Raw genomic sequence first — 13163 nt, 5'->3', positions numbered from 1 at the left:
CCAAGTATAGACAGTGGGTCACCATCAATGGGCAAAGGGTGGAGGCTCTGCGTGACACAGGAGCCAGCATGACTACTGTCAAGGGTCAGCTGGTGTCAGCAGAGCAGGTCATCCCCAATACATTTCACCAGGTTATAGTCGCTGACAATCGCGAGAGCCACCTACCGGTAGCTCTGGTTCCCTTTGAGTGGGAGGGGTCTCTGGTACTCTGAAAGTAGCTGTGAATCCTGCCATGCCTGTAGATTGTCTGTTAGGCAACGACCTTGAGCACACTACCTGGAAGGAGGTAGAGCTAAGGTCACACTTGGAAATGTTAGGATTGCCTGAGTGGGTCTGCATGACCACACGGTCCATGGCTGGCCGAGAGGGAAGTAAAGGGCGTCTGGAGCCTGGAACAATGGCCCAGACAACTGCCAAGAGGAGGGGCAAGGGGCGCGGGAAACCGGTCCCAGAAGTTTCCGCAGTGGTTGACGGGGTTCCTGAGGAGGAGGCCCCCGAGACAACTGGGGAAGACATTGCCAACCTAGGTGATCTACCTGAGCTTGCTGGCTGGCAAGTTGAGGGTGGACCCACCAGGGAGGAATTCTGCAAGGCGCAGAAAGAATGTCCCACTCTAGAGGGCATGAGGAAGCAAGCCTCAGCCCAGGCAGCAGGTGAAGCCTATGGCGATCACCACATATATTGGGAGAATGATCTCCTCTACAGTGAGCCTAAGGTCCCAGCTATTGGGGCAGCGCGTGCGCTGGTGGTCCCCCAGTGTTACCGAACCTTCCTACTGGGTCTGGCTCACGACATTCCCCTGGCAGGACATTTGGGGCAAGACAAGACCTTTGACAGGCTTGTCACCCACTTTTATTGGCCCAGAATAAGGACAAACTCAGATACATTCTGTAGATCTTGTCCTACCTGCCAGGCCAGTGGTAAAACAGGAAAAAGGTTTAAGGCCCCCTTGATTCCACTTCCTGTCATTGGCACCCCCCTTTGAAAGGGTGGGCATCGACATTGTTGGTCATTGGACCCCAAAACTGCCCTAGGCAACAGGTTCATCCTGGTTTTGGTGGACCATGCCACACGTTACCCAGAGGCAATCCCTCTGAGGACCGTAACTGCACCGGTGGTGTCCAGAACTCTGATGGGGTTCTTTACCCGTGTGGGATTCCCAAAGGAGATAGTGTCTGACAGAGGCACTAACTTCATGTCTGCATACATGAAGTCCATGTGGGATGCGTGTGGTGTAACCTACAAGTTCACCACACCTTATCACCCCCAATCTAATGGTCTTGTGGAGAGATTCAACAAGTCCTTGAAAGGCATGATTGGTGGCCTCCCTGAGGCCCTGAGGCGTAAGTGGGACGTCCTCTTACCATGCCTTCTCTTTGCTTACAGAGAGATACCCCAGAAGGGGGTAGGGTTCTGTCCCTTTTAGCTTCTCTATGGGTACCCTGTCAGGGGACGCTTAAGCATTGTCAAGGAGGGGATGGAGAAAGCTCCAAAGGCACCCCCTCAGGATGTGGTCAGCTACATGTTGGCCCTCCGCAACCAGATGAACCGCTCCTGGAAAGAGGCCAAGAGTAGCCTTGAGGCCAGTCAAGAGGTAATGAAATGCTGGTATGACCAGAAGGCCACCCTGGTAGAGTTTCAACCTGGAGACAAAGTGTGGGTAATGGAGCCAGTAGAGCCTAGAGCTCTCCAGGGCCGCTGGTCTGGCCCATTTGAAGTAAAGGAGCGGAAAGGGGAGGCCACTTACCTAGTGGACCTCCAATCCCCTAGCAACCCCCTAAAGGTGCTCCATGTTAACCGACTAAAGCCTCATTTTGAGAGGTCTGAAGTCAACATGCTTCTGGTCACAGATGAAGGAATGGAAGAGGAGAGTGAACCTCTCCCCGATCTCCTCTCTGCCCAAGAAGGTGATGGGTCAGTAAGAAGTGTCATTCTCTCTGACTCCCTGACTCTAAACCAGAGAGAAGACTGCTATGAGCTGTTGGAGCAGTTCTCCCCCCTGTTCTCCCTTACTCCTGGACTGACCCACCTCTGTGTTCATGACATTGACACAGGTGACAGTCTCCCTGTGAAGAACAAAATTTACAGGTTATCGGATAAGGTGAAGGTCAGCATCAAGGAGGAGGTCTCCAAGATGTTAGCTTTAAGGGTTATTGAAAAATCCAGTAGTCACTGGGCCAGCCCTGTGGTGTTGGTCCCTAAGGCTACTGCCCCAGGTGCGAAACCAGAACTCGGGTTCTGTGTGGACTACCGGGGACTCAACTCAGTCACACGGACTGATGCTCACCCCATCCCCCGAGCTGATGAGCTCGTTGACAGGCTGGGCGCTGCCAAGTTCCTGAGTACGTTTGATCTTACTTCAGGGTACTGGCAGATCGCCCTGACTGAGGGGGCTAAAGAGAGATCCGCATTTTCCACAACTGATGGCCATTACCAGTTCCGGGTGATGCCATTTTGGTTGAAAAATGCCCCCGCTACCTTCCAACGGTTGTTTAACGGGGTCCTAGCTGGCAAGGATGCCTTCTGTGCAGCCTACCTGGACGACATAGCTGTCTACAGTTCCAGTTGGGGGGAACACCTGCTCCACCTCAAGGAGGTGCTTCAGGCCCTGCAACAGGCAGGCCTGACCATCAAGGCAAGTAAGTGCCAGATTGGGCAGAGTTCCGTGGTGTACTTGGGACACCTAGTAGGTGGTGGCAAGGTGCAGCCACTCCAGGCCAAGATTGAAACTATCAAGGCCTGGCAACCACCTAGAACACAGACTGAGGTGAGAGCCTTTTTAGGCCTCACTGGATACTACTGCAGATTTGTCAAGGGCTATGGTACCATTGTGTCACCCTTGACAGAACTCACTTCCAAGAAACAACCTAGGTTTGTGAATTGGACAGAGGCTTGTCAGAAAGCCTTTGACTCTCTGAAGGAAGCCATGTGCACAGCCCCCGGGCTCAAGGCCCCTGACTACTCCAAGGAATTTATTGTGCAGACAGACGCTTCAGAGCATGGCATACGGGCGGTCCTAGCACAGCTAAATGAGGAGGGCCTAGACCAACCAGTAGTCTTTATTAGCAGAAGGCTATTACCACGGGAACAGAGGTGGAGTGCTATTGAGAGAGAAGCTTTTGCTGTGGTCTGGGCACTGAAGAAGCTGAGGCCATACCTGTTTGGTACTCACTTCCGGGTTCAGACAGACCACAGGCCCCTCAGATGGCTCATGCAGATGAGGGGTGAAAATCCTAAACTCTTGAGGTGGTCCATTTCCCTACAGGGGATGGACTTTACGGTGTAGCATCGCCCAAGGGTTGACCACGCCAATGCTTATGGTCTCTCCAGATACTTCCGCCTTAGCGATGAGAGCTCCCAGGAGGTTGGGTAGCTCTCCCCACTTTCAGCTGGGGGGGGCACATGTTAGACCTGACAGCCTTAGGGTGGTCACCCCTAACTTTTTGCCTGCCTCCCTCAACTTTTTGGACACTGTTTTTGCTGGCTTTTAGACTCTGCGCACTTTATCACTGCTAACCAGTGCTAAAGTGCATATGCTCTCTCCATTTAAAACATGGTAACCTTGGATCATACCTGATTGGACTATTTAATTTACTTATAAGTCCCTAGTAATGTGCACTAAATGTGCCTAGGGCCTGTAGATTAAATGCTTCTAGTGGGCCTGCAGCTCTGGTTCTGCCACCCACTTAAGTAGCCCCTTTACCTTGTCTCAGGCCTGCCATTGCAAGGCCTGTTTGTGCAGTTTCACTGTCACCTCGACTTGGCATTTAAAAGTACTTGCCAAGCCTAAACCTCCCCTTTCTCCACATATAAGTCACCTCTAATGTGTGCCCTAGGTAACCCCTAGAGCAGGGTGCTGTGTGGGTGAAAGGCAGGACATGTACCTGTGTAGTTTACATGTCCTGGTAGTGTAAAGCTCCTAAATTTGTTTTTACACTACTGTGAGGCCTGCTCCCTTCATAGGCTAACATTGGGGCTGCCCTCATACAGTATTGAAGTGGTAGCTGCTGATCTGAAAGGAGTAGGAAGGTCATATTTAGTATGGCCAGAATGGTAATACCAAATCCTGCTGACTGGTGAAGTTGGATTTAATATTACTATTCTAGAAATGCCACTTTTAGAAAGTGAGCCTTTCTTTGCACTTAAATCTTTCTGTGCCTTACAATCCACATCTGGCTGGGCTCCTTGTGCATTCACTCAGACACACCCCAAACACAGGGTACTCAGCCTCACTTGCATACATCTGCATTTTGAATGGGTCTTCCTGGGCTGGGAGGGTGGAGGGCCTGCTCTCACACAAAGGACTGCCACACCCCCTACTGGGACCCTGGCAGACAGGATTGAACTGAAAGGGGACCTGGTGCACTTCTTAGCCACTCTTTGAAGTCTCCCCCACTTCAAAGGCACATTTGGGTATAAAACAGGGCCTCTGCCCTACCTCATCAGACACTTGCTGGAGAAGAAACCTGAATCAGAACCTGCATCCTGCCAAGAAGAACTGCCTGGCTGCCTAAAGGACTCACCTGACTGCTTTCTACAAAGGACTGCTGCCTTGCTGTTGCCCTGCTGCCTTGCTGAACTCCTGCCTTGCTGCTGAAGTGCTCTCCAAGGGCTTGGATAGAGCTTGCCTCCTGTTCCCTGAAGTCTCAGGACCAAAAAGACTTCTCTTTTTTCATTTGGACGCCTTGTGCGACGAAATATTCGACCCACAGCTTGCTCCGTGGTGAAAAATTCACCGCACGCCGATCCGGAAAGACGCTGATCGACGCGACATCTGCGGTGCGACGGAACTTCGACGCACGGCCTCGCCTGGACAACGCCGCCCGACTTCAGAAAGGAAATCGACGTGACGCCTGACGTGAGGGAGGAGATTCCACGCACAGCCCACCGGAACGACCCGCAGCCGGAAAGCAAGCCTAGGATGCCACACACAGACCCCGGGACATCTGGTAATCCCGCGAACCCCAGAAGGAGACTGTCCGCGCACCGGAAAACAACGCACGACTTCCCCGCGTGAAAAATAACGACGCAAGTCCATGTGTGCAGGGGAGAAATCGACGCACACACCATTTTTCCACGTATCTCTTCCTCTGCAGCCCTTTGTGGAGATTTTCCACTTTAAACCAGGTACTTTGTGCTTGAAAGAGACTTTGTTTGCTTTTTAAAGACTTAAGACACTTTATATCACTTTTCCGTGATATCTCTACAATTTCATGTTGCATCTTTATTCGTTTTGACCTGCAAATATCCAGATAAATATTATATATTTTTCTAAACACTGTGTGGTGTATTTTTGTGGTGCTATATTGTGTTATTGTATGATTTATTGCACAAATACTTTACACATTGCCTTCTAAGTTAAGCCTGACTGCTCGTGCCAAGCTACCAGAGGGTGGGCACAGGATAATTTGGATTCTGTGTGACTTACCCTGACTAGAGTGAGGGTTCTTGCTTGGACAGAGGGTAACCTGACTGCCACCCAAAAACCCCATTTCTAACAGGAGTCTCCCCAGTACTCGATTTTTAAAGCGAAGAAGGTTGGAGAGTAGTCAGTTTTTGGATGCCCCTGCCTCCAGGAAGGAAGGACACGTGTGAGCTCACCAGCTCTCACTATTTGTCTCCTCTCTTGTGCAACCACACATGGATTAATGTATCCACTGCAAGAGCTAATTTAGAACAGGCCTCTGTCACAGTAGGAAAGCTTGAACAGTGTTTACTACCATCTTGAATAATGATAAATGGTTGTTTGTCACACACATTTATCTGCTGTGACAAGGATGGAAATGTAGAAGCATTTGTTGACCTATCTAAAGTATATATCAGATAATAAAGCAATAAAACACAGAACAACATAGCACCACACATGCCAATATATTGTAACTGAAATTGGTGATATGGTGAGAAAAACTGGGGGAATGTATTTTCCCTATTGACTTGCATCAAAGAGGAGGAGACGGCTAAAATACAGCCCTTTAGGGGGAACAAATTCAGGAAGCTGCCGCCTGACTCTGGTATGTTGGCATGTGTGTAACAAAATTAAAATGTAGCCCAAAATATAACAAAACATTCAAAACAGAACACAACACAACAATCACAGCACAACACAACATTAAACTGAGATAACGCAGCCCAAAAAGAAATAAGCTAAAAAAATCAACAGAATACATCACCAGCACAACAGAATGATCCTCAACAAAAATGCAAGGTCTCTTTTATTGTCACCTGTTCCTACCTCCAGAAATCTTATTTCATACCAGGATGGTAAAGGATGTTTGCATCTAGCACAACCTTATTTTACCAGGCAAAAAGTGCCTTGTGAACCTGCCCCTAGAGTTCTACCGAAATACCTGGTATGGAGTTGTGTTCCAGTAGGACTTTTGTTCCATCTGAATTTTTCTTAAGAATAAAATCAAAATTATAGAAGTATGTGAAAAAAAACCTGAAAAAGAAGGCAAGAAATACAGGGAGCTAATACGCAGAGCGTACAAAATATCTATTTACAAATTTCAAACTGCACATAGCCCACACCATCAACATGGAGCCCCTAATATGCTATCATTGAAGTACAAGTACTCTCTAAACACAAATAATCAAGTTTGACCTGATTTGGGAATTTCAAATTTTTGTAGGTTGATATTTTTTACTGGTTTTTTATTTTTTGTAATCTACGTTTTGGTGTATTTATTTGTGTGTATCGTGTATTTAAGTCTATATTTTCATGTGCAACCAAAGATATTGGAGTGAAGGCACGCCATGGACACGGATGTGCACATCTCCTTGTACAAGGAGAGAGCAGATGACATTTCAGGCAGAGACAGAAGCATTCTGAGCAGCTTACACTGAAATTGTAATGACACATATGTGAGTGAAACTGTGGTTGAAGTATCACTTACAGGTCACCTTAGTATTGTCTCAAACAATACTGCTAGAAGACTTTCATGCAGGGCACAGTTACTCATCACAACTCATTAGAATTAAATTCTATGAGGAATGGTTCTTCATAGGCTTCTACAATGAATTCCAAAATGTGTTCCATTGTAGTGTTCATTTTTACATAATGCTCGCTAACCAATGTGCTTCTCTGTTTAATGGGAACATTCAGTAAATGCCAAAAGTTTCAGAGCCTAATTTCTCACCCAAACATCTCAGCTCACCCCTGCAAATGCAGTGCAAGTTATGAATAGCAAAGCTTGTGCAAACCCTCCTTTATGTTGGTGGATAAAATCAGACATTAACTTGTGAGTTATAGTTCCTGAATTTGCAATGGGGATCCGTGGCGTAACAAAGCTTGAGGGGTACCCCTCTGCAAAGAACATGGAGGGCCCCTCTCCAGACTCACTTGGGACTCCTCAGGCCTGGGTGCTGTACCAAGGGCCACTCCCTGGTGCTCCATGGCTCCCCGCACCGCAGAGGCTGTGGGGGCTTTTGTTACGCCAGTGATGGGAATGATCATTCAGGAGTTCCCTATTTCTGGCATGGTGAATTTGTCCCTCATGTCCACAATGACAACTGTGCTCTCCGTCGTACTTCGGTCGCATGAGTGACTTACAAAAAATAATACAACAAACTAAATAATTAAACATAAGTTTGGATCACTTCCAGTGCCCTCCCAAATTCTTGGTCCAGGTGGTATTCTTTACCACACTGAGAACTGAAAGTGATGAGTGCGAAGCTTGAACTGATGACAGATGGAGAAAATGACTCTGGACCTCCTTCCATCATTTTCACTCACTACGACATCATTGATGTAGACCAACCTTATGTAAGTCACTCTTGGCCCTACCCCAGAAAGGACAATCCAAACCAAACTCCTAGAACCAATCCACTTGGCCCAGGGACTGGAGGAAACCAGGCATGTTTCATGCTTGTTAGACCTCCTCAATGTGTTTAGCTCGACCCTATGGTTCTTCAGGACTTCACTAGAAATAGGTGTGGAGTGAAGTTTAACTTTATTTGAATGTTAACAGGAGGCAAATGTTGAAATCTTAAGAAGGAATATTAAATAAAACTAAATACCGAGATTAAAAGTGTGTCTCCTTCTGCGTACTGCTGAGGGGAGAGTATTCAATGTGGGAACTATGCAGTGGTGATTATGCCTTGCGCTGGCCCGCCTCCACTTTGTGCACCTGATTCAATACCCAAATCTTGCTCCAACCATTTTCTAGAAATCTAATGGCATGCTTTTGTTATCTTTGTTACATTGCAGCTGGGGATGCCCAAAACACCCGTATGCAAAATTTAATGAGACAACCGAAGAAATAAATTGGTGAGTAAATATGAAATCTTAGTATTGTGTTGTGTTAGAGTATGTTTGTAGAGCGGTAACTTGCTGCTGCCAAGCGTTGTGTGTCTTTTTGGAACCACTGATTTAGTGTTTTGGTTGATGTAATTTCCTCCCAGCAGCTGAAGAGATGGCAGGAACTTGCTTTGTCCATAGCACTCCTCAAACCCCATAGTGTTCAATAGATGTCTAAGGCAATACGCAGAATTAGAAAACACTCAAGCCTTGCTGTCATGCCCGTCTGATTGAGCATGTCTATCTTGGACTGGTCTTTCCAGCCTCTGTTTGAGATTCTCAGAAGTTCCTAACACAACTCCAGCAGAAGTGGTCAGGACAATGCTGGTCATGGACTGTCATGGTGCTAATGGAGCAGAGGTATGGCTGAACAAAGGAGAAGGCTTTTCATCTCTCATTTAGATATTTGCATCTTAACTATTCCAGACTTCCAGTCTACACTATGTGAAAATTGTGTGAGAAGACGTGCTATCAGACAATTTTCACAAAGACCCACAAATTATATAATAACTGATATTTATCTAGAATAAACAGGTTCAGTTTCAAATATTGTGAGCAAGCACAACAGGCACACCAAATGACAAAAGGCCTGATACATTAAATTTTCTGCAAGCTATCTTTGACTTAACTATGCTATTTGTGTACTAATAAGTTGTATCTCAAAATCTCCAGTAGCACGTGGGTACAGAATAACCTGCCCGATGAATATTTATTAGTTAGGTCTCTATTTGTGACCCCATGTGATTGAATGCAAACACAAGCCTGTATGATATAGCAGACCACCATCCCTGTGTTTGTTTTCCAAAACAGGAGATTTGTATTTTTACATAAAGGAACTGGTGCTGTTTTATAAAAACTAAGATTCACGTTTGGGAAAATATCGGAGACGTCAGTGCGGAGGGGAGGGTTGCTCCCCTCTCAAGGTTGCCAGCACAATTTACAAAGTGGAAAGCGCCCCAAAGTGACAGCTTCTCCTTTGCGAACCAGTCACTAATTCCTTTGAGCAGTCGGTAACTGATCAATGGTTTGCAACTGAAATGTGTATGCCACTGCAAATCATAATTTGGAGGTGTTAGAAATGGGGTCTTTGGTTGGCAGTCAGGTTACCCCCTGTCGAAGTAAGGACCCTCTCTCTATTCACACACAATCCAAATTATCCTGTACCCACCCTCTGGCAGCTTGGCACTGAGCAGTCAGGCTTAACTTAGAAGGCAGTGTGTAAACTATTTGTGCAATAAATCATGCAATAACACAGTACAAACAGCACAAAAATACACCACACAGGTTAAGAAAAATATAGAACATTTATCTGAGTAGATTAAGGTCAAAACAATCAATATTTGCTAAACAGGTTGAAATATCACCATTTTAATGATAAATAGAGTCTTTAGTCCTTAAAAACAACAATGGTCTCTTGCAAGTGCAAAGTACCTGTATTGCAGTGAAATTATCTGCACAGGACCACAGAGGAGGAGGTGCGTGGAAAACGGGGAGGTGTGCGTCTGTTTCTCCGTGTGCACACAATGCTTTTTCACACAGCACGGGCTTTGCTTCGATTTCCGGCGCACAGGCTTGGATCCTCTTCGGGTTGCGGGGTCTTTGGACGCTCCGGGGATGATGCAGAGAAATCCTGGGTGTGCAGGAAGAGGTCACAGGAGCTGCGTCGATCCGGTGGGCGATGCAGGTAAATTTCTGCTGCTGCATTGATTCCTCTCGTAGGAAGTCAGGTTGCATCGTTCTGGCTCGGCGATGCATCAATCCGGAGACCGTGCGTCGAAGTTCTGGTCACAATGCTGGCACTGCATCAAACTCCACTCTGGGAGCCGGGCTGCGTCGTTCTGGTTTGGCGATGCAGAGCATGCTGTGCATTGATTCCGATAGGCTGTGTATCGATTTTACCGCACAAGGAGTTCTTTGCAGAGATGGAGTCTTTTTGGTCCTGAGACTTCAGGAAACAGGAGGCAAGCTCAATCTAGGCCCCTGGAGAGCACTTCTCAGCAGAGCCAGAGGGCAACAAGGCAGCAGGGCAACAGCAAGGCAGCAGTCCTTTACTGCAAAGCAGTCAGGGTGAGTACTTTGGGCAGCCAGGCAGCTTCTCTTAGCAGGTTGCAGGTTCTGGTTCAGAGTTTCTTTCCCAGGAGGTATCTTGTCAAGAAGTGTCTGAGTTGGTAGGGTCAGAGACCCGGTTTAAATACCCAAATGTGCCTTTGAAGTGGGGGACACTTCAAAGAGTGGCTTAGAAGTGCACAAGGTCCCCTTTCAGTTCAATCCTGTCTGCCAGGGACCCAGTAGGGGGTTTGGCAGTCCATTGTGTGAGGGCAGGCCACTGTCCTTTGACATGTAAGTGTCAGGCCCTCCACCCTCCCAGCCCAGGGAGACCCATTCAGTATGCAGATGTGTGCAGGTGTAGCTGAGCATCCTCTGTTTGGGTTGTCTGAGTGAAATTCACAAGGGAGCTGTCAACTAACCTAGCCAGATGTGGATAGTAAGACACAGAAGGATTTAAGTGCAGAGAAATGCTCACTTTCTAAAAGTGGCATTTCTCAAATAGTAATATTAAATCCAACTTCACCAGTCAGCAGGATTTTGTATTACCATTCTAGCCATACTAAATATGACCTTGTTACTCCTTTCAGATCAGAATCTACCACTCAAACAGTATAAGAGGGTAGCCCCAGTGTTAGCCTATGAAAGGAGCAGGCCTCAAAGCAGTGTAAAATGAATTTAGGACTTTTACACTACCAGGACATATAAACTACACAGGTATATGTCCTGCCTTCTATCTACATAGCACTCTGCCCTATGGGTTAACTAGGGCCTACCTTAGGCGTGACTTATATGTAGAAAAAGGGGAGTTTATGGCTTGGCAAGTACTTTTAAATGCCAAGTCGAAGTCGCAGTGAAACTGCACACACAGCCTTGCAGTGGCAGGCCTGAGGCATGGTTAAGGGGCTACTTATGTGGGTGGCACAACCAGTGCTGCAGGCCAACTTGTAGTATTTAATTTACAGGCCCTGGGCACATGGAGTTCACTTTGCTAGGGACTTACAAGTAAATTAAATATGCCAATTGGGTGTGAGCCAATGTCAGTGTGTTTTAAGGAGAGAGCATAGGCACTTTAGCACTGGTTAGCAGTGGTAAAGTGCACAGTCCTAAAGCCAGCAATAATGAGGTCAGAAGAAGAGAAGGAGGAAAGCAAAAAGTGTGGGATGACCCTGCAGAAAGGCAATTTCCAACAAATCCCCCTTCCAGCTTAAAGCCAGGGAAGGCTAATCAATACTCTGATGGACATCCCTGCTTAAGGCGATAGAACGTGGACAATGACCCACTATTGTAGGTACACTTGACAGTTCTATGCCTTTCTGAACTCAGTGAGGCTCCTCTGTCTATATTGTCTGGGGCAACTGAACTGATCCATGGGGAACCTTTCTCCTCACCCGAGGACCCCATCTGTGAAGCTCATAACTTTAATTTGTTCGCAGATGCATTCCATTATGCATACAGTACCACCATGGCCAACAAAGTGATGTGGCCCGTTCCACCCTTTGGGTCTGACTTATGTCCCCAACCTAGGGAGAAAACTGTCCACAAGGACAGCAACCGAAAGAGGCCACTGACAGCTGTCAGGGTCAGGAGACATATTGCTGCTTATTCTTTTGACATGGGATTGGTGTTTACTTTTCTCTGACTGCAAAGTGAGAGGAGTTTTTCAAGTAAATGATGTGACAATCTTGCTGGAGTACAGGGAGTGTGAAATGAAAGGCTGTAGGATGATGTTTTGCAACACACAAGAACATTTAATACCTGTAAATGAACTGTATGCATTCAGCAGTTAAGAAAGCAAAAGTGAAACATATTTTTGTAATTCTGAAGTGTGCTGGATGCAGAGATCTTAATAGAGAAACAAATCAAGGCACTTTACTTGGTGAAGCACAAATGATAAATTTTCACAGAAACCTGATTTCTGCGCATTACCATTTGTGTGCTGTATAGTTTTATCAGTAAAACTGCATGTCTATGCAAATTTAGTGGGCATTTCAATGGAAAATGTGCTGTCTGTAAATGACTATGTGCTGCCACAAGATGTTATAGATGCATTTAAAAATCACAATCTCTCATGTCTATTAAAGGTAGTTGGGGTGAGAAAGTTTGTCATTATATAAATTGGGTCATGGTTATAAAATGCTTGCAAAGCACTGGCTCATTTGTGGTTGCAAACACTGTGAATTTGTGAATCTCAGGATTTGGGACCACAAATGAGATTTGTGTATGCAAGCTAAAACAGAAATGGAGATTGGGTGTATACTTTCAAACCCACAGTGTGCAAATATTTTATTTTTTATATAAGTCCGTCATGAACATGTTTAAAAACAAATGAGCAGGCTAAGTTAAAGAGGTGCTTTTAAGATGGGATGATTTGGAATGGGAATGTTGATGCTGTCTTTGATAATCTGATAAAATATAAATTAAACCACCGGTGCACGTTCGGGTTGGTGTTAGCCTCAAGAATGGATGAATTAATGTTCCCCTAATTAAGTCAGTTTTCACAATAAAACAAGCAGCTTTTGTAGGATTACTCCCTACTCCCACTTTTTGCTGGATTCAGTTTTGGTTTACTGACTCTGAACATGGGCGCACTAATGTGCAGCGTCTGGTGTATGTGCTCCGACCCCTAAAGGATAGGTGCAATTGGCTAATACCTGATTGGCATTTTTAACTTTCTTATAAGCCCCTAGTATATTGCACTTTGTGTACCCAGGGCCTTTAAGTCAAATATCACTAGTGGACTCACCACTTTTTGTGCCATCACTAAACTGGTATATGGAAACCTGACTTTAGGCCTGCCTCTGCAGCCTAGCTAGGCAGC

The 13163-nt window shown here is 46.2% G+C and overlaps 1 protein-coding gene across 5 annotated transcripts in view; it reads left to right on the top strand.

Annotated features, from left to right (window-relative positions):
- KCNT1 (potassium sodium-activated channel subfamily T member 1) overlaps window positions 1-13163 on the top strand; it is a 1355573-nt gene that overhangs the window by 819830 nt on the left and 522580 nt on the right. For all 5 annotated transcript variants that reach the window (XM_069241642.1, XM_069241641.1, XM_069241643.1 and 2 more), the window contains exon 5: window positions 8207-8266. In XM_069241642.1, the coding sequence (XP_069097743.1) occupies window positions 8207-8266 (60 nt within the window). The remainder of the gene's footprint in view (window positions 1-8206; window positions 8267-13163) is intronic.

The sequence above is a fragment of the Pleurodeles waltl genome, chromosome 6 (genome assembly GCF_031143425.1).
Source record: "Pleurodeles waltl isolate 20211129_DDA chromosome 6, aPleWal1.hap1.20221129, whole genome shotgun sequence".
Classification (NCBI taxonomy): Eukaryota; Metazoa; Chordata; class Amphibia; order Caudata; family Salamandridae; genus Pleurodeles; species Pleurodeles waltl.
The sequence above is the reverse complement of the archived record's forward strand: the minus strand, read 5'-3'. Positions and strand labels throughout refer to the sequence as shown.